The sequence below is a fragment of the Prinia subflava genome, chromosome 15 (assembly GCF_021018805.1).
Source record: "Prinia subflava isolate CZ2003 ecotype Zambia chromosome 15, Cam_Psub_1.2, whole genome shotgun sequence".
NCBI classification, from domain to species: domain Eukaryota; kingdom Metazoa; phylum Chordata; class Aves; order Passeriformes; family Cisticolidae; genus Prinia; species Prinia subflava.
In genome coordinates this window covers 1,775,494-1,802,314 of record NC_086261.1, presented here as the reverse complement: position 1 = coordinate 1,802,314, position 26,821 = coordinate 1,775,494, and the positions used below count along the sequence as shown (strand labels likewise).

The following is a 26,821-nucleotide window of genomic DNA, read 5'->3' as shown; positions in this document are numbered from 1 at the left end:
CGCACCCACCCGCCTCTGCCACCGCACCCACGGACACGGCCGGTCACCGCACCCACCCGCCTCTGCCACCGCACCCACGGACACGGCCGGTCACCGCACCCACCCGCCTCTGCCACCGCACCCACGGACACGGCCGGTCACTGCACGCACCCGCCTCTGGCCACCGCACCCACGGACACGGCCGGTCACTGCACGCACCCGCCTCTGGCCACCGCACCCGCGGACACGGCCGGTCACTGCACCCGCCCGCTTCTGGCCACCGCACCCACGGACACGGCCGGTCACTGCACCCGCCCGCTTCTGGCCACCGCACCCACGGACACGGCCGGTCACTGCACCCACCCGCCTCTGCCACCGCACCCACGGACACGGCCGGTCACAGCACCCGCCTCTGGCCACCGCATCCACCTCTGCTACCGCCGGTCACTGCAGCTGCTTCTGGCCTCCACACCCACTTCTGGTCACTGCAGCCATGGGCACGACCGGTCACTGCACCGGCTTCTGGCCACTGCCAGTCACCGCATCGCGGCCCTTTCAGCGGAGACAGCGCGGTCTCAGCTCCCGATCCCGGCTCCCGCGGGCTCAGCCGCCCCTCCCTCCCCTCCCTCTCTTCCCGAAGTTTCTGTTTGAACACCGCTCAGACACGCACACAGAGCCGGCTTTCTCTGTTCCAACAGCGTTTATTAAGGACAGCCCCCGGCACAGCACGGCCGTGGTTACGCCTCAGCCTTGGTCTTGGCTGCAGGCTTGGCTGCCTTGGCTGTCTTGGCCTTCTTGGCAGCAGGCTCTGCCTTGGGTGCAGCCGGGGCCTTGGCTGCCAGCTTGGCCAGGGCCTTGGCTTTCTTCTCTTCCTTGAGCTTGTGCTGGAACAGAGAGAGAGATGATCAGTGAGGAGGGCACGGTGTGCAGCAGGAGCCCCAGCCCCGCCCGGGGCAGCCCCACTCACGTTCTGGGCGTGCCGCAGGATGGTGTTGCGCCGCATGGTTTTGGCGTACGGGTTCAACTTGATCATGATTCTCAGGTTCTTCAGCGGGTTCTTCTTCAGGACCCTGCGCTGAATCTTCTTCCTGAAAAGCACAGCCATGTGGCATCGTTAGCGTATTTCACAATGCCACTTCTGCTAAACTATCCCTGAAATCTGGACAAGCTGCAATTCCTTGTGTTTATCCAAAAATGAGGAAATCCCAGCCTGAAACCAATTTCAAACCTCCTTGCAAAGCCTTTGTTCACTAAATAAAATCACTCACTTTGGAGCACGCAGGGCCTTCTGGATTTCCTGGCTTCTCATGATTCTTCCAATATCTGTATTGGTCATCTTGTGCATTGGCAGGCTGCGAAACAAACGCTGAGTGTGAGTGGGTGATAAACCCCAGCTAACTCCCCATACCCAGGCACTCAGGAGCAAGCCCCAGCACCCTTTTCCTGGGAGGAAGGAAGGGCTCCTCCCCAGCCTGGCTGACTCACTTGTAGTCGCTCTTGAGCGTGGCAGCCTTGCGCCAGGTGCCGTAGAGATCGTCCAGCTTGCGGAAGGCGCTCTCGGTCCAGATGCAGAAACGCCCCACGTGGCCCCCGGGAGCCAGGCGCAGCAGGTTCAGCTTGTTCACGTTCAGCAGAGTGATTCCTGCAGGAAACCACGCAAAGCAACCCCTTCACTTTGTTATTCAGACCCAGCAAGGTGAGGCTAGCAATGGACAGGATGCAGAAACTGGTTGGGGGTTTTTGGCTTTGACACTACAAAGCTACACACCTCTGTATGAAAATCTGTAGAATTTTTAAATTAATAATAATAATCATCATCCTTTTTCCAGTGGCAAACTCAGCAGCCTCATTTGTGCCCTGAACAGGGTTCAGGGTTGGGAACAGCTGCAACATTTGTCACAAACACCCTAAAAAATCCCCCCAACAGGTTCTTACAAAGAACAACTACTGCAGCAAGTCAGAACTTCCACACAATCATGTGTTTCAGAAACACGGACCAATGAAGTGGAACCTCATCATTCCAGGCAGTGTCCCAGCAGAGCGGGAGTGTCCCAGGTGTGTTGGTTACCTGGGATGTTCCGGAAGGCTCTGATGATGCCGTTGTCCTCGTTGTAGATGATGCAGGGGCCCCTGCGCTGGATGCGGCGCCGGTTCCTCATCTTGCCCTTCCCGGCCCGCATGCGCTGGGAGGCGTAGACCTGGGAAAAGCACAGCCTGAACATCCCAACAGCCCAGAAAACCCCGGCAGCCAGAGCAATGCACTGCTGCAGTCAGAACTTCACCATCACCACTGTGCATCTGCAACACGGACCAGTGAGAAGCTCATCATTCTCAGGAGTCAAACACAGAACTGTTTGGAATTCCTACCCTAATCACTGCAGAGCTGACCCATCCGTGCTCTGTCCTTCAGATCACACCTTCCCAGCTCACCTTTTTGATATCATTCCAAGCTTTAAGCTTCTTCAGGAGGAGAACAGCTTCCTTGGTTTTCTTGTAGCCCTCAACCTTGTCCTCAACAACCAGAGGAAGTTCTGGAATCTCCTCAATGCGGTGGCCTAGAGAGGATTTCACAAGACAGTGTTGCCCACTGACCTTGGCTGGACCCATTCCTCAAGCTTATTGCTCTGTATATTCATAAATGATGCACGACAAATTAAACTCATGATAGAAATCCATGAAATGAAGTCAGGCACAGTAAGCAGAGCAGTGACGTCCCAGTGGTGTCTTACAGGCTGTCTCACACAGGACTCTGTGTACCTGAGTGCTGAGTACATCTTTGCCTCCATGAACAGAAATCAAACAGCACTGCAAGACTCCCTTAAAATCACCGCAGAGCACCCAACGCTGGCTCAGATAAACGATTCCAGAGGCAGCATTCTCACCTTTGGACATGACCAGAGCAGGGAGGGCAGAGGCAGCCAGAGCAGAGCAGATGGCGTAGCGCTTCTGCATGATGTTCACCCTGCGGTGCCAGCGCCGCCAGGTCTTGGTCGGGGCGAACATGCGGCCGCCGCGACACATCTGGGAGCTGCAGTTAAGAACAACTTTCTGCAGCTTTCTTACCCCAAAGTGACTCTCTATTGCTTGCTCAGCATTAATGGGTCGTCAACCACCTGTGCCAGGACTCTGACAGCAGGCAACTGTCCCTAGGCACAGGGTAAGGCGCAAATTACGACATCACAGCAAGACAGAACGGCTCATGTGGTTCCAGAGTGGGAATCACATCAAATCAAGTCTGAGCTGCAGCCATTACCTCAAGAAAAAGATCCCATCTCATGTTTAGATAATGAAAAACTGTTCTGCTGGCTGAGTTCAGTGCCCCCACAGCCATGGAAGGATACATTGCCAAAGGCACCCTGGCCAGAGCGGTGGGTGCCACCGCCCCGCACTCGCGGGATCCGAGCTACAGCTCTGCCGGTACCCCAGGACTCAGCACTGGTCTGGTGACCTGCAACAGAGACAGAGAGACAGAGGGAGAGGGGGTCATTCAGAGGGACAGCACTGCCAGGCCCCCACAGCCACGCTGCACTCAGGGCACCAATCAGAACTTCCACACAATCATGGGTTTCAGAAACACGGACCAATGAAGTGGAACCTCATCATTTCAGCAGGACAAATCTCGATCAGGAAAACTTCATCCCAGTCTATTAATGTGCTTGATTCTGAGCTAAGATCTTTAAGGCACTTATTTTAAGCTTGATTCTCTATCTGGAGGCCTGGCTCAGCATTCCTATACCTAACAAGCTAAAACGTTAGTGTGAAACTTAGAAATAAAGTTAAAAAGGCATGTAAGGTGGAACTTAGAGGCATGTTCCTAGCACAGACTTCTGGGGAAGCAGATTTTATCTGCACCAACAACAGAAGCAAATCTAACAAGTGCCCATTTACAGGAATTTTTCCTAGCTGAATGCCTCAATGTGGAATAGATTTTCACCTGGAACACTTTCAGCCATTTTATATTTTTCCTGCAAAGAACAACGATTCCACCCGAGGACTCCGGCACTGTGACACTTCCAGCAATGCGCATTTTAAGAGCACCCCAAAACAGCCCCTCGATGCTCCTCAGAACGATAAAAACGCTGCTTTCCAAACCACTTAACACCAGACTGTGAACAGCTGGCCTTTCCCTGCACACAGAGAGCTGTGTGTGTGTGCCCCGCCGTACCCGCGAGCTCGCTGACGGCGTAGGGCTGCCGGTTGTTCTTGCGCAGGTTGGTGTGCACGAAGTTCACCACGTCGGGCCGGATGGGCGCCTTGAACACGGCGGGCAGCGTCACGTTCTTGCCCGACGCCTCCCCCTTCTCGGAGTACACGGAGATCAGCGGCCGAGCGCAAGCCTGGGGAGGCACAGAGCCCTTTTTAAGTACATGGAAAGGGAATTCCTGGCGTTTGAACTGCTCAATTCCTGTATTTGAGCGTTGCTCAGAACGAAGGCGTCGTCAGCTCGGCAGTGCCAGCACGCTGACAGCAGGCAACTGTCGCTGAGCACCGGATAAGACGCAAATTACGTCATCACAGCAATGTTCTACTCGGAGCTGTGCCCCACAGCTCACATCCAGAAAACAACACCTCAATTTCCACGGCGTTTCTGCAGTTCAACCTCCTGGCTCTACAATAAATCCCTTCTAAGCTACTTCCCATCTACTGTTAAAAAACTATTATATATATCTTATTATATATTATATAATATAAAGATGATATATAAAAAAAAAATATATTAATATACTAGTAAAAATTCACCTGTGTTAATTAGGGACTTATTATGAAATTGTTATTAACTAATTTAATTTAAACGTGTAGCTTAAATTTGGAAATTGAATACCAATTTCTGTAACAAACATCTCTGCTGCAATGACTGCAGCTCCTCAAACAGTGTCCAGAGGCAAGTCTGGACCCTCTCAACAATCTCTGGTGTTTCAAAATTTGTGCAGTGAAAAATTAAGCTGCTCTCAGCACCAGCTGCCTGTCAAAAGGGTGAAAGGATGCCCAAAAACAACCAGAAGCTTAACAGTACCCGTCAAAAACATTATAGCATTATATTGTATTGTTTGTTAATTAATTTTATGGTAACAGTACAGGCAAAACATCTTCATTCCCTTTCCCATCTAAAGTTCTTTTCAGAGGTATTAAAACACTCTAGAACTCTAAAGTAACCAGCTAATGGCAATGGAAGGGCCATCTCTGCATGGGACACTGGTCACGGGCAAGGCTCTGGCCCCTGTGTTAACCCAAAGACCCCAACACAAGCAAAAATCTCGATCAGGGTGAAGGCATCACAGCACTATCGGAGATGTACTGGCAAGAAAAATTGTTCATCTGAAGCCTAATTTTAGACCACGGTCTCTTAAAACCGGTCTCTTGCAACAAAAATAGGTTAAAAAATTGCGATACATATAGGCCATTTTTCCCACTCTAAACAGGCGCAAACGCTCCCGTGGGGCCTGTTTTGTTTTAAATACACGAGGAAACTACAAAGCGCTGCCAGATGGCGATGGGGACCTATCCCACCCTATTCCATGCCCACGGAAAGGAGGACTTTGGGCGGCCCACGCCGAGCTCCCACCCGCGGCCTCCCCGGCCCGGCCGCTCTCGGGCTCCACGCGGCCGCCGAGCACTGACGGGCCCAAAATGGCGGCGGCGCGCCCCACGCCGCCAGCGCGGCCCCCGAGCTGCCCGCGGCTCAGCGCTGCCCGCCGGGCCCGGCTCCCCCGGGCCGGCGCCGCTGCCCGCCCCGCTCCCCCCGGGCCCCTCGCTGCCCCGGGCCGGGCCGGGCCCGGCGCTCCCCTCACCATGGCGGCGGAGCTGCTGCTGCGGCCGCCGCCTGCGCCGCGCCCCGACCGGAAAAGGAAGGACTCGTCACCCGCCCGTCTCTACGTCGATGTCCCTCCGCCGCCTGACCGCCGCTTCTGCCGCGCCGGCCGGTCAGACCCTTACCCCAGTCCAAGCTCCGGATCGAGCTCTAGCCCCGATTCCAGTCCCCATCCAAGTCCCTTCGGCCCCGCTGAGCCCATCTCGAGCCTTCTGGGCGCCTCTGTCCCGCTCAGATCCCCGCCGAAGCAGGGGACTCTGTTCCGGCGGAGGGATCTAGCGTGGCGCGTCACCCTCCCCTCACGGGCATCGCGTAGCGCCGGCGGGCGGGAGGTTCGATTGTGACGGGCCATGGCGGCGGAGCGGCGGCGCCGGGCGGGCGGCGGCCTGGGCGGGCTCCTGCTCCGGTGAGAGTCGGGGCTGTTCCCGGGGCTGTCCGGGCTCTTGCTCGGGGGCGGATCTGGGCTGTTCCCGGGGCTGAGCGGGCTCCTGCTCTGGTGAGGGTTGGGGCTGTTCCCGGAGCTGAGCGGGCTCCTGCTCCGATGATGATCGGGGCTGTTCCCGGGGCTGAGCGCGCTCCTGCTTCGGTGGTGATCGCGGCTGTTCCCGGGGCTGTCCGGTCTCCTGCACCGGCGCGGATCGGGGTTGTTCCCGGGGCTGTCCGGACTGTTGCTCCGGTGAGGATCGGGGCTGTTCCCGGGGCTGTCCGGACTGTTGCTCCGGTGAGGATCGGGGCTGTTCCCGGGGCTGTCCGGACTGTTGCTCCGGTGAGGATCGGGGTTGTTCCCGGGGCTGTCCGGACTGTTGCTCCAGTGAGGATCGGGGTTGTTCCCGGGGCTGTCCGGACTGTTGCTCCAGTGAGGATCGGGGTTGTTCCCGGGGCTGTCCGGACTGTTGCTCCGGTGAGGATCGGGGCTGTTCCCGGGGCTGTCCGGGCTCTTGCTCCGGGGCGGATCGGGGTCAGTGCCTGGGGATCTCCGCTGCTCTGCTGAGGGAGGTCTGGCCCCGCTTGTGGGGAGGCTGTTGAGGCTCCGGTTGTAGCCTTGACGCATTTAATGTATGTGGGTAACGTTGCTGTTTAATAAGGAATGCTGAGGGGAAAGATCGTATATATCAACGTTTTCTTTCAGGATACGTGAAGATGGAAAGGACGGTATCCCCGAACATCCCTATCTGTATGAGGTAAAGTCACAGATTGGTTTGGGTTGGAAGGGAAGTTGAAGCTCATCTCATTCTACCCCCTGCCATGGCAGGGACACCTTCCCCTGTCCCAGGCTGCTCCAGCCCTGTCCAGCCTGGCCTGGGACACTGCCAGGGATCCAGGGGCAGCCACAGCTGCTCTGGGCACCCTGTGCCAGGGCCTGCCACCCTCACATGAAGGATTTCTTCCTAATTTCCAATCTAAACGTGCTGTGTCTGTGGGAAGCTGTTCCACCTTGTCCTGTCACTCCATCCTCTTTAAGAGTCTCTCTCTATCCTTCCTGTAAGCTCCTTTCAGGTACTGCAGGAAGGCTGCAAGTGGGTCACAAATGGATGCAATAGGACTGGAAAACAATCTGGAATCATTTAATTTTGCAACTTCTGATAGTTAAAAAATGCTGAAATTCAGTGTCTCTATGCAGTGTATTAAAAAGTTTTGATTTTTTTTTCAGGCTGACGTGGAGATCTCACTGGTTGGTGGCAGTTGTAAAAGTCCTGTTGAGAAGTTTTGGCATGGAAGCAGTGCAGTGTATATCCTGCAGAAAGCTGTAAGTGTGCGTGGTAATGTTAAATGTAATCCAGACTTTGGAATTCCCATCAGGATGTTTTCACACACCTTGCAGTTTTTGACTTACATGCACGTTTCTCTTAAAGACACACAGTGAAGAAAGCAATTCCATGGAGGAATCAAGAATGGATGATGCTGTTTATGCCTCTGAGGTTTTGCCAAAGGAGAGTCCTGGAGCCCTGGCTCTTTCTGTTGGAAGAGCAAAGTAAGTGTGAAAGCTTTCCCTCCCCTTTTGAGGGAGTCTTCTTTTGTAATTTTTGTCTTTTTCTAATACTCAGAACTTGTATTTTCAATCCTCTAAATACAATTATTCATTAGTTGAGGAGTTGTGACTTTTTTCCATCCTACTTTTAATGGCTAAAAGTGTTTAAAAATGTAGCTAAAATCCAGGCATTGGAAAAGCACGTGGGAGCTGGGCTGTTGGGTTAATGGGATTCAGTGGGTGTAGATGAGCAAAAAAAGCTCACTAAGACTTCAGTACTTATTTTTTTTGTAAAGCTCCTATTAAAAAAAGCCCTAAAAATATGATTTGCATCTTTGTGTTGATAAAATGCTGATGCATGGTACCAAAATGTGTTTTACCTAAGTAACGTATCCTTTTAATTAGCTTCGAATGTAATATTCAATTATCATTTTAGAGTCTTCGGTCTACATTAACGTATTGTGTTATTTGTTATTTACATTTCCCTGTCTCCTGTGCTGTTTTCCAGGCAGTTGATTTCCTTGTACACCCTGGTGCAGAACCCCAACGTGGCGTGCGTGGGGCCCGGTGCCCCGGCGGCGCTGCCGCCGCTGTGGGCGCGCTGCGACGGGGGCGATCCTCAGCACAGCTGCTGGATGGGAGCTGAGCCCCTCGGGGCTGCCAGCACAGTCACAGGGCTCAACATTTACACTGTTTCATGTCATGGTAAGGGGATCGTGGTGCGCAGAAAATTAAATGAGGATTAAATTAAAATTAAATTTAAAATGTGGGGATGCTGCTGTCACAACGCTGTCGTTGTTCTTTGTGTGGTACTGGCTTGGAAATGATCTGTATTCCTGGTTTTAATGGGAAAAATGTGATTAAATAAGGGAAATGATGTTTTTAACCAATGCTGTGTGTGGGAAATGGCTTTTTAATCTATGTGATGCAGCTGTAGCTGTACAGGCCTCAACTCAGGTGCAACAACAGAAAATTTAAACTGCTGTCATTCAGCATCTTATCCAACCTCTGATTCATTCTAAACATTTATATATGTTCATATCAGCTCTCATAATCGATAGGAGGAATGTAAGGAGAATTCCTGCTTCCTAAAGGACAGCACAAGCCATGCTTCACCAAATAGAGTATTTGGGAATAAATCTGAAGTGCCAAATTTGGATTGTGTCAAGTGGGGTCTATTGATTCTCACTTTTTTCCTTTCCTAGGTCCTACCGCTGATAAATCCCGTTTTGCAAACCTGGAAGAGCTCAAAATGGAACATAAAATAAGACATCATTCATCTGTTGTAGGTTTTTACACTCTGTCATGGCTTCAATTGAAGTTTAAAAACTCTGGTTTGGGATTTATGATGCTGGTTTGGGGAAGTTTTTTAGATCCTCTATGGAAACTCACCTTAGTATGATTCTCTAGTGTAACAGCCTGATTTCAGGTCGTGTTTATAATGCATTTTTCTGATATTAACCCTTTTTTGCATGTTTGTGAATTGCTTTTAAAATTACTTTGCCTGTGGTCGTTTTGCTGTTTTTATTTTTGAAATAAAATAAAATTTCCCTTCAGGTGACAACGAAGGGGTTTGCTCGGTATGAGCTGATTGCAGCTGCTGCAGTGGAGGACACCATTGCAGAGTCTGGAGGCAGCATCAGTGTGGATATCACCTGGAATGGTGTGGAAAAGGTTCTGGAGACTCCCCCACTGATCTCTGCTGCCACCCTGGTAAGTCAGGGTGGAAAAATAAACCCGAGCTCTTGGCACCATTCACATCATCAGCAGCATAAAGGATAGAAGATAAATGCAATGTAACCTCTTCCTAAGCTGAATTATAAGTTGTGCTGATATGCTTCTCACTGATAAAAATTTTGGGACGTTTGATTTCTAAAGTTTGAAACTGAGATAAACTCGTGAAACTTTCAGAATATTGCCCTGGAGTCGGGGGACCCCAGAAGTCCTGTGTTCCATCTGTACCGAGAGCTGCAGTTCCTCCTGGTGAGTGCAGCAGAGAAATTCCCATTTCACGTTTGCATGGATGGGGATTTTCTGTGCTAATAATTCCCTTTATTGGAAACTTCATCACATGTTTCAAAGATAAAGTTTCAGCTAAAATAAACACTCGAAGTTGAGTTCAGTTTTAGAAATCTCGAATACAAAGAGGACAAATCATCCAGGGAATTCTGAAAATTTGTAGCTCCTGGTGAGCTGTGCAGGGATTTGTGATTCTTGGTGAAGTTGTCTGTGAAAGGTGACGCAGGCAGGGCTCCCAAGAACTGATTTCTGATTTCTGTTTGATTTTCCTGCTGCCCTTAGGCCTTGGCTGGAGGTTTGAAGACAGGTGTGACTGAGTGGCCTGAGCCATCAGAGTCTGAATCAGCTCTTAAACTGGTCCAGGAGTTTCTGACTGGTAATTGCTGCTTGTTCATGGGAGGGAGGGATTTGGCACTTCACAGGAATAAAAGGGAGTTCCACATTCAGCTTTTAAAGCATTAGAAATGTTCATTTCTGTGCTGTAACCATTGCACAGAGCAGTTAAATAGGTTAATAAATATTTGTCGTTTTGTCCTAATATCATGGATCAAAGTAATCATAATAATAAAAAACTATTTTAGAAGTCTTTTCAGCTTATATCCTTACTCAATAAAACCATTTTAAAATGATTCAATTCTATTATTTGTATTTGTCAGTTATGATGTGCCTGGGGATTAATGATTGGTTTGATGACACATTTCAAGTGGTGGAACTGATTTTTTTAACTCTACTAGATTTAAAGAAGAAGCTGGATGGAGATTGTGTATTTGGAAACAAGACTGAAACAGAGGTGTGTGTGCAATTCCTGACAGCTGCTTTGTCATTTTGCCTCCCTTTTAACTGCACTTATCTCAGATTTTGACTAAATCTTGTCTATTGTTTATATGTGTAAATAGTGATGTAAAGGAATATGGATCTCTTGTCTTCTGTCTCTGCTGTGTAAAAATAATGGGAGAAGGTCTGATTCCTTCCAGGAATTCTGACCTTTGTGCCATTGCATTCTAGCATTAATTTGCTTTTCTTGCCTGATTTAGTGATTTGGGGCTAATTTAATATATCAGCTGAATATGTGTCCTCTGTATCTTCAGGTTTATGATATTGTAAAACAATAAGGAAATCCAAATTATAAAAATGTGTGATTATATTAAGATTTTTTCCCCCTCAGCCTACAAGGAAAGGTTTAGGTCTATTTTCTATTAAGAGAGGAGCAGCATTTTGTTGATAATGTAAGAATATATTGATTTCTGTGTCAACAGAACTATTCTGTATCAGGATTCCAGGGGAGTGGTTCTCTGTTCTGAGAATTTGTGTCTGCATTTGGCCTCCCAGGGCACTGCTGGGTACACAGACAATACCTGGCTGAGATCTAAACTCTCTCTGACAGTGGCTTGTGTTTCCTGGTCCAAGGCTGGCAGTTATCCAGTGTGATAATTCTGCAAAGAGTCGGACTCACTTTTAAATAAAAATACACTTCCAAATTACTGTGGGGTAGTTACTCTGGAAAAGGGGGAAAAGCAGTGATGCAGCCAGTTTTGATCTCTGGAAAAATTCAGATGTGGAAGGTTTTTGACTCTCAGGCACCATTTTTCATTGAAGACCAATAAATTCTTCCAGAAAATCAAATGTGACACAGCTGCTGTGGACACTTGCATAAAATCAATCTTTGGTGAGCGAGGAGACCTGGACTTTACTGAGCAGTTATGGTGCAAAATGAAAAGTGAGTGTTCTGTGCCCCAGCTCGTTTCCTTTCGTTTTCTTCTCTACTGCTAGTCAGTATTACTTTTTCAGGGAAATTCCTGTCCATTTCTGAGTTTGAAGGACACATCAAAAAATTGCTATCAGCTCTCCCTAAAAGAGCCCATTTTAGGGATATAGGATGATGTATTTCCTTACATCCTTCCAATGGCAGACCAGCAGGAGATAATTTCATTTGATTTGACTGCAGAAGATACTAAACCATTGGTAGTTGCTCTAAAGCTAAAACCCATCTACTCTAAAACTTTGTTTTACAAAGTTTTCACTTTGTAATTCCTTTTTCTGTAGATCTGAAGGACAATTTTCAGTGTATGTAGAGTTCAGTGGTCTCTGTTGATCACTGATTTTTTTTAGACTAACCTTATTTAAAGTCATTAAATGACAAAACTGCCAAAAAGCTGTGCAGACTGTAATTTGAGCTCTCATTCTTTAATTGAGGGGTTTTGTTCATTTAAGGGTGTGTTGGCCTGTTGTTATTCACTTAACAGCCAGAGAAAGAGCCTGGATTGATAATTAAAATATTGTGGTTTTCTTTCCAGGTGTCAGCTCCTATCAGGAGTTAATAGACTGTTTCACACTGGTCATAAAATCCCTGGAACGTGGTGAGATACAGCCATGGGTATGTATTTGTATTTCACAAGAGATGTTAAAATTGGGGATAGTTTCAAGTAAAATACAGTTCTAGTCCCATCATTTGTGTTGTTTTTAAATTGTGTGTTTCCCTGGTGTTGAAATTCTGAAATTATTGAGGCTGTTTCATGCAGTCACATCACAAAAAGTCTGCTTTATTTCTAGATTCATCAAGGGAGCAGCAGCTTCCTAAGCCAGTTGATCCAGCAGTCCTACCATGGCCAGATGGAGGCTGTTTCCCTCAGGGACATCACTCCCATTCAGATGCTCCTGGAGATTGGCCTGGAGAAGATGAGGAAGGATTATGTCAGTTTTTTCATAGGTGAGCCTGACACTTGGTAACAGCATGAGGAATTCAAGAGAAGAGTATTCCATGCAGGGAATAATGAACTTTTTGGGTTACTCAGTCTCTCCTCCTTCCCATCTGCTGAGGTGCACTTTCCAGCTTCCTTAGTAATGGAACTTTTCAGCTTTTAAATTTCAAAATTTTAAAGACTTGTTTCAAAAGAAGCATAGCTTTGTGTTTTGCCATTGTCATTACCCCTTCATTTCTTCCTGACATCTGTCATCCTGTTTTATCATTCTTTGTTTGCTTTTTTATTTTCACTACTTTTCTAAACTTGAATGTCTTGAGGAGAGTGGTTGTCTCCAAGTGCATGGTGGGTTTCTTCACTGTGCAGCCTTGGTGATAAAATCAAGCCTTGACCCCTTCAGTGGGGTTTTTTTGTTTGGGATGAATGATCACGTCAATAAATAACATCACACTCCTCCTGACTTTGTACTTTAGTAGAATTTCCTGTCTGATCACCTGAATGTTGCTTATATTTCATCTGACACCGTGTAGTAAATTTTAATTTTTTTTCCCCTGCTGTTCCTTTTACAGGCCAGGAACTTGCAACAGTAAACTACTTGGTGAGATGCTTTATTTTTATTTTAGAAAGCAGAGCAGATGGTGGGGTGTAAATCAGATAAGCTGAGAAACTGAACTGCAGATCATGAGGCTGGAGCAGCTCACTGCAGAAATATCATTGTTTTGTTCCTTTATTCCCAGACAATTCCCTGGTATCTGCTCCAGGTCACTGTCAAGGCAATGAGCCTTTGTCACACTTTGGTGGGGCTTTGCTCTGAGTCTGCTGGGCCTCTCTAAAAATCTTGGTTTCTCCAAAGCAGCGAGATGATTTTATTTACTGAGGGTGTGCAGTGTGTCTGTAGCAGTGGAGTGCTCAGGTGAGAGCAGAGCTCTTTGCCCTTCCAGGATTATTTCATTTCCACATCAGTGGATCTCCAGGAACAAGTCCACCGAGTTCAGAAGCTTCACCACATGCTGGAGATGATGGTCAGCTGTACAGGCTTGCTGCAGTTCAGACATGAGAACCTCTTCCCTTTGACACAGTAATTATTCCATTTCTACTTCTGCTCTTTAAGTGACAACCAAATAGAGTTTGTTTGACACTTTTAAACAAACACCCTAATGTTGGTGATAGTGAGGCTGCAGAAGGATCAGCTGGATCTTCCTGCTAAATTTTGCTTTGGGACTAAAACTGAAAACTAAAGGAAATAACAAAATGTGGGAGTATAGTTAATTTTGCACAGGGTTTATGCTCTGTCGTACAAGCATTTCTTTAAACAAAATAACCTGATCTCTCTTGTAGGATTTGCATGAAGTATTACAAGGAAAACCCTCTGAATGAGAAGCATGTGTTTCAGCTGCCCATCAGACCAGCTCTTGTGAAGAAATTCTATCAAAAGTAAGAGAAACTTCAGCATTTGCAGCATAAAATTCAGATGTGGCTGAATACCTGACTCAATTTTGATGTTTTTTTGATTATTCTCTCAGTGATAACCCAGAAGTCTGGAAGGTGGAGATCAGCAGTGGGCATGGACAGAGGGAGGTTAAAACAACCTGGCAAGTCAGTACCAGTGCTCCAGTGGAACACGGGACAGCAAACAATTCAGGTGGGGAGTGTTGGTGGTGAAATGAAATAATCAAAGCACAAACTTCAAACAAATTCAGTTTTTATCCTGAGTTCAGTGAGTATGAGCTTTGTATTTACTTTTTAGCAAAAACAAAATGATATTTTGCCTTCTACTCAAAGAATGAGGTGGTATTTACAGGATTAAGGATATTCAGAAAGTGGTGACTTTTTGCCTTCTCACCTCGGCTGAGTTAGGTTTTTAGTGTTAAAATGACAGAACAGTTCCAAATATGAGGTGTTTAATACCAAAAAACTCCTGCACCTTATTTCTGCAATGTTTGCCAATGAATCTGAGAGGAGTTTGAAGAGAAATTTCCCTGTTGTTAGTGCTGGTCTCAAGTCAGAGAAGGTGCAAAGGGGAGAGGATCTGCCTTGCTGCCAGCAAATGTAGAACAAGTGGAAAAGCATCAGAATGGGGAAGAATGAAGCAGAGGGACTGGCACAGAAATGATTTGCCTTGTTGGGATGAGGTTTGATGTGAGGATTTGGTAAATCTCTCCTGTGATTAGTGATTTTTGTCATGGAGTGCTTCAGTAAAACTGCACTTTGAGAACAGTTCTGGGAGCTGCTCCATGAACTGTTCTCTGCCTTCTAGCAAGGGTGGCTAATCCCAACTTTCCCTTTGTCCTTGCAGGTTTCCTTTCTGACTCCACAGTGAATGGAAGCAGTGAGGAAAGGCTCTATTTTATCACCAAGACTCAGTGCAGTCAGGTGCACTTCACTTAAGCTGATGTTACTGAGCAGGCAGGACTGGAAAGGTACAGAAAGAGGGAAAATTCAGTGTTTTCTGTCCCAAAAGAACTTCTAGAAACACTCAAACAGTTCATGTTCACTGATTTATTTGCTTTATTACACTTAAGTGGGACCTCCACAGCCACAATTCACCCGTAGGCATCTCATTTGTTAAAAATGCAGTGCAATTATGACTGTACAGCATAAACATTTTGTAAATATGGTGGGTTCTTTTCATGTGTTTACAGGCATTCAACAAAGTTGTACACTTTGGGGTTCTCATCTTTTATTTTTTGATCATTAAAAATGCAATCAGACGCTGTTCAAAGTGTGAATTATCTTAACCAACAAACCAAGCAATATTGTCATGTTCTCCTGAGATCAGTGATCCTTCATCATCCTGAAGGGTTTGGAAAGCTCTTCCTGCAGGGCCTTGGAATCTTCAGCCACTTTGGGTTTCTTTGTCCCTGTATTTATATTTTGGAGTATTCTTGGAAATACTTCTCTCTCCTCTTCAAATTATTTTATTCCTTCAATGTGAAGTGAGTTATTTTAACAGTGTTGTCTTGTATGTTTTGCATAATTTATTGAAAAACAATCAGTATAATTGGCTGGACATAATAATTTAAATGTGTTGGCAGTTGCATGTGTTATGCTGATTATTCAGTGAGGAAACATTTTGATCTAATTTAAACAATTCTGTCCTTTTGTACATATTGAATAATCTGAGACAGAAATATTTTACATTAAAAACTTAACTGTGGGTAAGTAAGAATAAAGAAAACCCCCAATATTCATGCTTTTAAAAACTATAAATTATATGTGATTATTATTATAAATGTTTATAACTTCTGGTTTCAAGCACAGGAAGTTGTATTTCAAATACAACCAGCACCAAGTTTTTATAGTGCTTGTTTCTACCTCCACTAGAAGGGATTTTAAGGTGGAATATTAATTTTGGAAGTGCTTGGATTACTTAAAATCCACATTTTTGTGTGTAATATATGATAAAGCTGTATAAGGTAAGTCTAGTTCCTGTAAATCAAACTGCAGAGACGTGTTTTAAATCTGATTCAGAAGTTGTCACCTTGGATTACTCACTTCAAACAACTCTTCTCCACACCTAAATAGCAAGGTACATATCCTGACTTTTAGACATTAATAAGTTCATATTTAAGCAGTGCTCTTGGAATAGTTAAGTCCTTTTGCATTTTAAAATCATGTTTCTGTCTATTTTCAGACAGCAATTACATGGTAATCAAAATGCTGTTGATGAACAGACTGAAAGATTTGCAAGCAGCTTTTAATCACTTTGTACTGCCAGGATTTGAATCACTTTACTCTTAACTATTTTTGTGGTGAACAAAATGTGTAATAGATTCCAAAATAATTAGGATTGCAAAACCTACCACTTAGAATCAGTGGAAACAGAATGCATTTTGGTAAAATCAAAAAGATATTTTGGGAATTGAATAGAAAAACTATGAAAGCCCTAGGTGGATTGGTAAATAATATTTCATTTCAGGGGTATAAAAAGAGGCATCTGTGGTAAATTTTAACCACTCAAATAAAACAGTGGCAGCTCAGTCCTTTTGGCAAAGGAAGATGTGTGCAAACATCAATTTTAGCTGTGGTTTCGAAGGTAGAATATGAGGAGGACAATACTGATGAGAATGCAGAGTGTGAAAACTGTAGGAAGAACAATCTCTGTCACCATTTCCATGTGAGTAATCAGGGAATCTAAAATTTGAGAAATGAGGAATATGTATGAGATTTAATCCTCTGGAGTGCAGTAATACCTAACTTAGAGTTAACATAAAGATTTTCTTGAACATAAAAATGTTGACATTGGCGTAAACAGCAAACAAAGCAAACAGGATTTCCTAAGTCTGCCAAAGCTGGAGCAAATCCATGATAGTTTTCCCTCTGTTTTTCTTTTAAAGTTAAATTTCTGAATTTAACTTTAACTTCTGCTCAAAGGGCTGCAAAAATTGTCCTTGCTCTGAATTAGCTGCAGTGCATTAACGATATTTTACTAGTCCTTTGGTTTTTATTCCCCTCACCCCAAGGTGAAAGAAAACTGCCAAAGAGAAATCCTTGGGAAGCTTTGGCCTTTTTATGATTGTTCTGTATCTGTTAAAAATTGAATGGGTTTTATTTTGTGGAACTTTATTCCACAGAGAAGCATGGAAGAGTTCAGTAAATCCAGTTCATTAACACTGAACATGGCCTGGAAGAGGAGGCCGAGCAGGTTTAACTTGGGCTGACTGCTGGGATGTTTCCTACCATGTGGAATTTAGCTCATCCTCTTGCAAGAATCTATAGTAGTTATTTGATAATTCTTAAAAAAATTCCTTCTTCAGGCCTTCTGAAATGTCCTGAATTACACCAGGAGGGTTTTTAGCTGTTCTGGATCAGTGGTGTTGGGGTTTCTTTGTTACAAAGAGCATCAGAGCCCAGACTTAATCTTAGGCCACTCTAATCCTTTTATTTATTTTTATAGTTCCACTTTATGTAAAAGTAAAACATTTAGAGATTTTCTGTGTGGTTGTCTTGATTTGCCTGGGTTTGGTTTGTGTTTGAAAAAGCATTCAGCAGTTTTATTTTAAGGAGAATGTTGTCATCCCCAACCTCAATTTTAATGAAGCAGTAGCTCTTCAGTTCCTGTATTTCAGCAACATCCACAGTGATCCATTTAGCTACAGAGGTTTTAGTTGGAGATAGTAAATAAAGACATTTCTTTAGAGCCCTGTAGTGCTTTTGGGGAGAAAATACCTTTTAGCAGTATTCAGAGAGCAATTGAACATCTGAACTTTACAAAGGCTGCTTTTATAGAACAAAACAGAGGCATCATTACCTGCAGCCAGGTGCTGGTGTGTGGCAGAGCAGGTGTCCATGGCCTTCCGATGCCAGTTCTCCACCTGGGAAAGGGGACAGTTCTGTGTCACTGCAGCATCTTCCTCACTCCACAGCTCCCTCCCTGCCCTTGTCCCTCCAGCTGGCCTGGAACTACTTTATTCTACCAACACATGATTGTCTGAAAGTTGCTTTGTAGCTTTGTGGTTTTAATTTCGGTATATTTCTCCGAGTTAATGGTTTAATTAAATTTTTAACAGCATATAATACATTCCAAGTTATTTTCCAGTAGGGTAGTACATATGTGGAGTTCCCTGCCTAGAAATCTGACTGCACTGCTACAGAACTTCTGATTGAGAATTTTTGACTGCATCAGTAAGTCCAGCTGGAGTTTGTGGAATGCTGTAGAAATAGGAACTGAGGCTGTTCCCACTTGCAGTATCTGAGTATCTCTGTATTAAACAGATCCCTAATTTACAGAACCAAAGTGTCCCTTCTGTACCATATTCATACAAGCTGTTTCCCGAAATTCAGTGTGATATTTGCACATAAATCAAAGAAAAAGGGAAGAAAAGATCAAAGTTAGCAGCTGACATCACCTCTCGTGGATTTGGGAATCCATTTGCACTGATAATCTTTTTATAGTAGTCAACAGATGCCTTTGGGTACCGAGGTTTGTTCTTGTTTTCAAAGTCAATGTGGTAGAGCCCAAATCTTTCAGAGAAGCCTTTGTTCCATTCAAATTTATCCAGCAGTGACCAGGCAGTGTAAGCTTTGACATTTACACCATCATTTAGAGCTGGAAACAGAACACAAATCACTGATAAAGGTGGGGTTTGTCCTTAAAACATGGTTCTGTAAATGCTTGGTTTATAGCAGGAAGAGATGGGGAGGAGGACAGGAAAATGAAGTATGAATTAATTGAATTTAGATTCTTTGAAATTGTTGTCTTTAGCTTAAACTAGAGCTCTGTGGGCATAGCAATTTTTCCTTTCTGAAAGTGGAAACTGGTGATTTATTGCAGTATTAAATCTCTGGTAGGTTATTGCACTTATTAGTATTAATATATTTGCTTAGGTTGCCATTTTGGTGAAAATTTATGATTCTCGTTTGCTGTCCATTTTGACTTGTGAATAGTTATTTCTCTGTGATAGAAATGACAAAGTAAAAAATAGGCAGAAGGTGAAAACACTCCACAAGTCAAATCCTGTAAGTTTTTAAGTGACCTTTGAGTATCTCGTTGATGTATCCCTTCAGGTACTGGATCCTCCACTCATCACACAGCTGGGGACACTGCGCTGTCTCAGACACTCCATTCTCTGTCACATAAATCAGGGGGTTCCCATACTGCGTCTGCAAACAGAAATGTGGAAATTGGCTCACATAAAATCAGTTCATTGTGACAGAATATGTGGATTAGCAAAGCGCATTAAAAGCAATTTTCTATATTTACTTACCTAAGGAAGAAAAATGTGTGGTAGGAATTTAAGTTTACTGTGGGATTTACTTTAAAATGACTGAATTCTGTCGCTTTCTCAGCTGAAATTAAGGGGGTTTTGAGAAAGAAAATTCCCACTATGACAAGACCAATAGCTGAAACTGTTGAAAATCTAAATCTAAACCAGGCAATTTATTTGCTTCCTTCATAAAGATCTGCTCTCCTCACCTTAATGAAGTTGAGTAACCTTCTGAACCCCCAGGGCACGGAGTAGAGCCACTTAGGGCCTGGAGCCGGCCAGTTGGGGTCCACCAGTTCAGCCAGGTCGTGGTCAGTGCTGTAACTGGACACCTGCAGGAAGGGAAAGTTCTTCTGCAGGACATAACGAGTGGTGAAGTGGCCAATGCCCAGGAAATCCGAGGTGCCTTTGATGTAGGTTTTCTCTTGCACTGAGAACGTCGGTAATCTCGATGTGCCCAGGCCCTGCTGGGCACTCTTCCTGCCTAGCAAAATAATGACAGGAAACAACTTCTGAGGAGCAAGGAAACTGGTTTTCTTTATCTCACCAACAATAAAGCATGCAGTCATAAAATGATAAATCATAAAATGAAGGGACCTTTAAAATCATCACTGCCATGGGCAGGGGCACCTTCCCCTGTCCCAGGCTGCTCCAAGCCCTGTCCAGCCTGGCCTGGGACACTGCCAAGGATCCAGGGGCAGCCACAGCTGCTCTGGGAACCCATGCTGGGGGCAAAGATGGTTTTCCTGAATTTAGTGTTACTGTCGAGGATACCTGAGCCGAACTGGCTTTTTAAGATGAGATATCTTTCATCCTTTTGGTTTGGAGAATTAAGCTGGGTACAATACATGGAGAAAAATGATTTAAAATGTCCTGGTGTGTCCCCAAACTGCTGTAGGAGCTGTGTGCAGCCCAGGGCCCTTTGGTGGCTTTGCTGTGTCTCACCTGTGCCCTCACTTGACTCAAGCACACGGTGGCCAGGAGTTATTCCCTTGTGATGTGCTGCAAGTGTGGCTGTGTCCATGTCAGAGTTACTGGCACTTACCTACGTAATTCTTCATGACCTCTGGGTAGTCCCCTCTGTAAATGGGGTTTGCAAACCATCCCAGGTGGAACTGGATGTACCTTTCAGCAGCATCTCTGTCTGTCTGGCTGTGTGGATCAACAGGTTCCCCCCAGCCACTTGTGAGGGAAATTCCAACCATCCCTTAAAACAAAGGGACAATTCTGCACTTCTTGAAGCCCTCCATGGGAACAGCAGCACAATCCCAGAATGAATCCTGATTACCTCTCTGCTCCCTGCGCCACGTGTTGTTGTACGAGTGCCAAACCTTGGCGTGAGTCTGTAAGAATAATGTAAAAATAGAATAAATCACACACATTTTCATCTCTTGGCCATGGAAAGCTGGTGAGCGCTTTTTGCACTGAGGTCTGTCTGAAAATTTCACAGAATTCCTTTTGTGTTTATCACAGAAACTTTCATTTCATGTAAGCTATCACAAAAGCCTTTATGCAAGATTCCTTCCCTAAATTCCAGGACATCCACATGGAGCTGACACACAGCCCTCAGGACAGGCTTCTGTCCCATGGCTCTGGTCTTTGGGTGTCTTTCCCTAATTTATTCAGGCAGATGAAAGTTAAATTTTACCAGAGACTTCCTGAAGTCACTTGCAACAGTCAGGTTCATTTCAACAGGCCAGGATGTTACTGCTTGTTTCTAGACTAACCTGGATGTTTTCTTTTTCAATCAGCTTGAAACAAACTGTAAGAGACATTTATAAGGAAAATTAAAGTTGGTACAAATGTTAAACCAAGCCCTGAACATTGGTAGTGCCTTGGATTGTGCACTGGAGGTTTAAAGCCAGATGATAATTTCAGTGTCCTACTTGGAAATTACACGGCTGTGAAACTATATTTCTATTTAAAGAGTGAAATCTGATAAAAATCCTTAATTGACACGTAATTTCAAACACGATTTCAGGAGGTTTTTTACTTTAATGATGTGATGAGCAGCCTTGTAGGCGCCGCAGCCGCCGAGCTTCAGTCCTGGCGCGTGTTCTCCTGTCTCATAGCCCTTTTCAGCCACTGCCTGCAAACACACAGAGTCAGTCCTTCCCTGGGCTCCAGGGCTGTGCTCCCTCCTCTGCACCCTGTGCCCTCCTGCCTGGGCTGTCCCTCTCCAGTCCCCTTTTCCCTGCCTTGGCTCCTGTGTCCTGCCTGGCTGGTGTTGAACTGTGGCTGGTTGGGAGCAGGGTGTTGGTGAGGAGAGCTGAAGAACAGGAAGGGTAAATAACAGCTGCCTTTCCAGTTCCTGGTGTCTCTCCAGCTGAGGAGATTTCAACATTTACCTGGAATTTCATGTCTTAAAACTCTGCCCTTGTGTAAAATCTGCCTGCTGAGATTTTTGCCCACAAAGATTAATGGTTTCAATCTTTCCCTCTCCCTCTCCATTTTTCCCTTACTCTCCTCTAATGTCACTTCCACAGAATTCTGGGGACAGAACCATGCAGTGGGAGTGTTTGGAAGGAAAGCATTGATGCCTTACCCAAGGATTGCTGAACGTAATCCAGTGTTTCACACGATCACCAAACTTCTCAAAACACAGATTTGCATAATCATTAAAGTAATTAATCATGCTTATATTCTGCCAGCCACCATACTTTTCTTGGAGGGCCTTTGGAAATAAGAATTTCAAGATTCAATAATAGCACTTGAAGGTCATCTGCTGCTTAAAGAAGACTTTTATTTCTATTTAATTCTGTTTCTATTTTTAGCTCAGAAAGAGATTTTTTTAAAACTTCAATACACATAAAATGCAAATGAATAGGAAATATTAACAAGTTCTTAAATTCATGCAGGCTTCTCTAAGTACTTTTAGTTCTTAACCTTAGAAAATTATTTCTATCAGAAGGCTTTATTTGAGGTTTTACTAATTTAAATATTATCTGACCTGTGGCAGATCCCAGTGGTAGAGGCTCACAATAGGGGTGATGTTGTTTTCCAGAAGACTGTTAATTGTGTCATTGTAGAACTGTATTCCCTTCTCATTCAGTTGCTCAGCTGATGAAAAACAAGGAATTACCTGCATTGGTTCCCAAATAACTGGGAGAACAGAAATCTAAAAATATTAACCAAGGAATTTTCCATTACAGTGTTGGGAATTCTGTAATGGTTGAATGCAGACAAACAGAAATGTGTTTATTCACAGGAATGTTGAACAACTGTGGGTTAGTCAGGAGTAAAATTCCCTACAGGTAAGAATATTGGGAAGAAGGTGGTGGAGTTGTGCTTACCTTTGATGCCTGTGGGCATAATCCTTGGCCACGAGATAGACAAGAGGTAGTGATTGACCTTCAGCTCCTTCAGTAACTGAATGTCATCCTGTGAGAAAAAACCCAATTAACACATCCTGAGGCTGAGCAGAACAACTTCAGTTCCTCATCTGTCTTTAAATAATTCTGAATGCGCAAAATCTGTGGAGATTTGCACAAAAGAGGATTCCATCTGTTGTTTTCTGATCTTTGAGGTGATGGCTCATTCTGCTTGAAGCCTTCCTCTTTAATCACTTTTTTTTTTGACCATCCAAAGAAGTCCTGTAATGTTTTGTGTAACTGTGGAGACTGAATGTTTTCTCTACAGAAAAATGAGCTGAGGTTTTGCAACACAATTATATTTATGTCAGAATTTGTATTAGAAAATAGTAGAGGCCTGTAAATCTTGCCCTCAAGCATTTCAGCTCAGGCTGAAAACCATGATTACTTGGACTTTCCTTTACTGTCCTATACTGGATTGAGAAAACCCCCTGAATCCCATATAAATATATGAAATATATGTTCTTTTGCTAAGAAATTGAACATCTGTAGTGTTCAATGAAATTAGGAATCGGTGGTATTTGTGCCAATGCAAAGAGAATTCTGTTGATGAAAGCAAAGAGTGCTCTCATACAAAGAGGACCAGGTAACTGGACAAATACAGCAAGTTTTAGAAAGTATTTCTAAACACAAATCCAAATTGTCTCTGCATCAATCTCTTCTGGTGCCACAGCCCAGTGAGGCTCGGAGTCCCAGCTTCTTTTTAAGCTGTCCTTTCAAACTTCTGCTGGTTTGAGAGCTCAAATGAAACCTCTCCTGCACTTTCCCATTTTAGGAGAGTAAAGCATAATTAATTTCTTTTCTCTTAGTTCTTGCTGAGACCTCCGGTTCTCCCTTGGACTTCATGTATGTGGGGAAAACCTCAGTGGAATATAACTTGTATTAAATTAGTTGCAATTCCAGTTATGTAGCCCTGGCTTCTCACAGTCATTTGGACTCCTTTTGCTGTGTATCTGTCTTTGCTCCAGCACAGCAATTTGAAAATTGGTTTTGATGGTATTAGGCTTGGAAACATGTTGTGAACAGAGCTGCATTGATTATTTGTTTGTTATCCTTTCAAAAATGGGGAACATTCAGACTGAATTTTAAAACCTCTTATAAATACATAGAAAACCTCATACATGCACACATAAAGTTAATTTCATCTAAACCTCAAATGTGTTCATTGTATTTCCAGCTAGGCATTTGGACTTCCTACAACATCTAGAATATATTTTGGACACAAAAATCCTGAAAGTCTGGGATATATTTGGGAAACATAAATTTGTGGGATAATCCCACAATAATTTGTGGGATTAATGGTTCTATGAAGGTTATAAGGAAAGAAGATTTTACTGTACTGATTAAAACTATCAGCCCTTGGATTCCTAAGTTAAATAAGCTTTAGAGCAGCTAAAGCTATTCCTTCAAAATGGGAAAGCAGGACCAAGGAATGTCCCCAGAACATTTGCAGAGGTGCAGTTAACTCCCCTTGGGCAGTACCTTGACTCTGTAGTAGCCGTCACAGGCGGAATCTCCCGTCTCGTTCCTGAGCACTCTCCCCTTCCTGTGGGTGAAGGTGTCCCAGATGCTCGGGCCCTTCCCATCCTTGTCCCAGGCCCCCTCGGTCTGGTAGGCAGAGCTTCCAACACCCCACAGGAAACCTGCAGGGGAAACAGGGCACGGAGGGAAACCCTTTCCTGGGGTTGAACCTGGTGCTAAACGGTCACAGGAGAAAGGAGCTCACAGTGACAGCACTGCTGGAGAGGCTGAGGCTCTCTACATTTCAAAATAGATCTGTGCCTAAATGGGTCTGAAAATGGGTGAGAAACTGAAGGTGTCCTGTTCTGATGCCCTGAAAAAGGAATCGACTCCTTTCATTTATTAAACCTGTATTTTGCAGTGATGAGGTAGGGCATTGATAGCATGGCAGAAAAAAACTGTAAAAAACAAATTAATTTTCCACATAATTTCTCCCTGCTGCTTTTCATGGTAGTTTTAACAACTACAAGTTTAGATGTTATGTAAAATATACAGAAATATTCTGGATTATTTTACTGTTGTTACACAAAATACCATATCATAAATGACTTAAAAACTGGAGCATGGAAACCAATCAGTGCCCATATCTTTCTAGGTTTGATTTTACTTGGATGAAATGTCTTTAAATATGTGCTGAAGAAAGGATAAATTTCATAGATCCATATTGAGGAGTGGATTGGATAATACTGAACAGCTTGAAACAACCCCAGCCCAGTTATTTCACTAATTTCTTAAATTAGCTGCGTAACAAAGGGGTTTTTAGTTTTTTCATTAATTGTAGGTAATTTATAAAAAAGGAGAAGAGTTCTGGGTGTGACTTGTTACACACATTTTAATCAGGGAGATGTGGGTATGAACTGTTATTCTGTGAGCCTTTCCTCTGTATTTCCTGGATCTGTGGAGTGCAGGGTCATCCCTGTATTCCCACGAGCAGATCCCAAAGTGTTGGGGTCACTCCATCTGTGGGGACCAGGGATCCCGTGTGGATGATCCTGAGAATGCACATTGAATGGCTTTGTCACTTCTTCTGGAACTGGCCAAGCATCCACTGCCACACCAACGAGACAGGTGGAAAATGGCTTTTCTGGGGTTGTGTTGGACAGATTTATGGTATCTAAACCTGCATTAGCCAAAGCCACCCAGACATTTGTTTGAGGTTGTCTAACTGGCAAGTTTGCATCACTAAAAGCAAGCAAAGGAAAAAGGCATAAGCATTTTGATCGAGCCCCATATTTCCCTTAAACGATCATCTGACAAAGGAATTGCACAATATTACTGATCCCCTTCTGCTCCTGCCGTTTCCCTGGAAGGACAAGGAAAACCTTGGGGTCACTTCCTCGTGCAAACACAGCAGCAGATCTAGAACATTCCACCCGCAGAGCAGCTTGGCAGGTACCAGCTGGAAAGGTGCCGTAGTAGAAGGAGCCCGGGTTGTTCTTGGTCCACGGGAAATCCTCGGCCGCGCTCAGCCCCGTCACTGCCACGAGCACAGCCCAGCACCTCAGGGTGTCCCTCCTCATCCCCGCCTGCTGCGCCTGCCAGGGAAAACGAGAGCTCTGTCAGGACCTGCTGCCCACAGATGGGCTGGGGGGTCAAAAGGGAAAAAAAGCTGATTTTTTCTGCTGGGTGGGAACTGTAATTGAAGGCTGGAAGCTTGGGCTGAGTGGAAGGAGCAGTGAAACTTCTGGCAGGATGGGGAAAATGAGAGAAGATTGAGGTGCAAAACTCTGATTATCAGAAGCCACATGTTTTCTATAATGTTATTTATCTTTATCCTAAATCTTTATCCTTTATCTCTTTGTTGGTACCTATATTGTTCTGAATTTCAAACTGTCCCACAAATATCAGTAAGTAAAACCCTCTAAACATGACAAGAAAGAAGTGATTATGCTGGTAGCATCTTCCCAACAGTCATGGCAACAAGCTCTGTGGAAGATGAAAAGGAAAACTAATACTTGCAATTACTGCAGTTTGAATTAATTGCAGCTTTTCTCTTGATGTTGTCCTTTTTATCCAGTCCCAGCATCAATTTTAAACTGTGACATCAAGTTAAACTACTAGAGAGACACATTTTAGCTGAGTTTAATAAAGTTTCAGCAGGGCTTTTTAGAAAAGCACTGTTTTCTCCAAACTGATACAGTCCCTAAAGGAAGTTCTACATTCCTGAGCATCTGTTGGGGAATCTGAAGATGGGGTTGGACCACGAGGAAAAGCAGAACAAATATTTTAAATAATCATGTTTTGCATTAGAGTACCTGAGCTGCTTTGCAGGTTGGCTTCTGACCAAAGTGAACCCCCAAATCTGGCAAAAAACAAAAGGCAAGGGGCTGACCCCCTTTTCACTGTAATAAATGTACAACCTCAGAGACCTCTTGTTCCTCTGATTATTAATCATCATCCTATATCTCCTATTTAACACAGGAACTGCACAGCTGCCTTGGGAAAATGTAACCACTTCAGCATTAAGGGCTTTAGTCCTGGATTAAAAATCTCCACCTTGGCATTCCAAATGGGAGCATTTAGATTAGAGGGTTAAAAAAAGCTTGTAGCAGGCTACAAACATTTTAAATCAGGTCTAAATACTCTAGAATTGCTTTTATTTTGAATATAAAAGGTTGCAAATACACATGATTTTAACTTAGACATTGCCAGCAGCTCTCTGTCTTAGTCAGTAAATTTAAATTTAGCCTTGCCCTTCATCTTCTCGTTAGCACTGACCAACAGTCCTGGAAAAGGAGCAGGAGAGC

General features: G+C 44.5%; 3 protein-coding genes and 4 non-coding genes across 9 annotated transcripts; 1 reads left to right on the top strand and 6 right to left on the bottom strand.

Annotated features, from left to right (window-relative positions):
* Positions 1–660: 660 nt before the first annotated feature.
* RPL4 (ribosomal protein L4) lies at positions 661–5,904 on the bottom strand. Its single transcript, XM_063413047.1, has 10 exons — positions 5,769–5,904; positions 4,145–4,316; positions 3,321–3,427; positions 2,862–3,000; positions 2,410–2,534; positions 2,048–2,177; positions 1,465–1,621; positions 1,248–1,331; positions 947–1,067; positions 661–863 (listed from the first exon to the last, which is right to left on the bottom strand). Exons 1-10 carry the CDS (start codon positions 5,769–5,771, stop codon positions 717–719), a joined length of 1,185 nt encoding a protein of 394 aa, XP_063269117.1. The 5' UTR covers positions 5,772–5,904; the 3' UTR covers positions 661–716.
* On the bottom strand, positions 1,933–2,003 carry LOC134558831 (small nucleolar RNA SNORD18). The gene has a single exon (XR_010082416.1). It is a non-coding gene; the product is annotated as a small nucleolar RNA SNORD18 (small nucleolar RNA).
* Positions 3,065–3,164, bottom strand: LOC134558832 (small nucleolar RNA SNORD16). The gene has a single exon (XR_010082417.1). It is a non-coding gene; the product is annotated as a small nucleolar RNA SNORD16 (small nucleolar RNA).
* Positions 3,517–3,587, bottom strand: LOC134558830 (small nucleolar RNA SNORD18). Its single transcript, XR_010082415.1, has one exon. It is a non-coding gene; the product is annotated as a small nucleolar RNA SNORD18 (small nucleolar RNA).
* LOC134558833 (small nucleolar RNA SNORD16) lies at positions 4,399–4,499 on the bottom strand. Its single transcript, XR_010082418.1, has one exon. It is a non-coding gene; the product is annotated as a small nucleolar RNA SNORD16 (small nucleolar RNA).
* Positions 5,905–6,068: 164 nt separating the features above from the next.
* ZWILCH (zwilch kinetochore protein) lies at positions 6,069–15,425 on the top strand. Its single transcript, XM_063413045.1, has 18 exons — positions 6,069–6,194; positions 6,918–6,969; positions 7,440–7,535; positions 7,642–7,760; positions 8,266–8,462; positions 8,963–9,042; positions 9,315–9,470; positions 9,669–9,740; positions 10,059–10,152; positions 10,511–10,566; positions 11,391–11,493; positions 12,071–12,150; positions 12,327–12,483; positions 13,045–13,073; positions 13,417–13,553; positions 13,814–13,909; positions 13,999–14,117; positions 14,772–15,425. Exons 1-18 carry the CDS (start codon positions 6,139–6,141, stop codon positions 14,861–14,863), a joined length of 1,791 nt encoding a protein of 596 aa, XP_063269115.1. The 5' UTR covers positions 6,069–6,138; the 3' UTR covers positions 14,864–15,425.
* Positions 15,426–16,181: 756 nt separating this feature from the next.
* On the bottom strand, positions 16,182–25,600 carry LCTL (lactase like). Of its 3 annotated transcripts, XM_063412881.1 has the most exons (13): positions 25,471–25,600; positions 24,036–24,196; positions 22,476–22,563; positions 22,133–22,242; positions 21,728–21,856; positions 21,176–21,271; positions 20,471–20,525; positions 20,228–20,389; positions 19,392–19,666; positions 18,952–19,078; positions 18,325–18,524; positions 17,727–17,790; positions 16,182–16,609 (listed from the first exon to the last, which is right to left on the bottom strand). In XM_063412881.1, exons 1-13 carry the CDS (start codon positions 25,592–25,594, stop codon positions 16,494–16,496), a joined length of 1,707 nt encoding a protein of 568 aa, XP_063268951.1. In that variant the 5' UTR covers positions 25,595–25,600; the 3' UTR covers positions 16,182–16,493. The 3 variants fall into 3 exon arrangements, with proteins under 3 accessions (XP_063268951.1, XP_063268952.1, XP_063268954.1); XM_063412882.1 differs by lacking the exons at positions 17,727–17,790; positions 18,325–18,524; positions 22,133–22,242; ... (1 more) ...; positions 24,036–24,196; positions 25,471–25,600; XM_063412884.1 differs by lacking the exons at positions 17,727–17,790; positions 18,325–18,524; positions 21,176–21,271; ... (2 more) ...; positions 24,036–24,196; positions 25,471–25,600 and having other exon boundaries at positions 21,728–21,817.
* Positions 25,601–26,821: the final 1,221 nt, after the last annotated feature.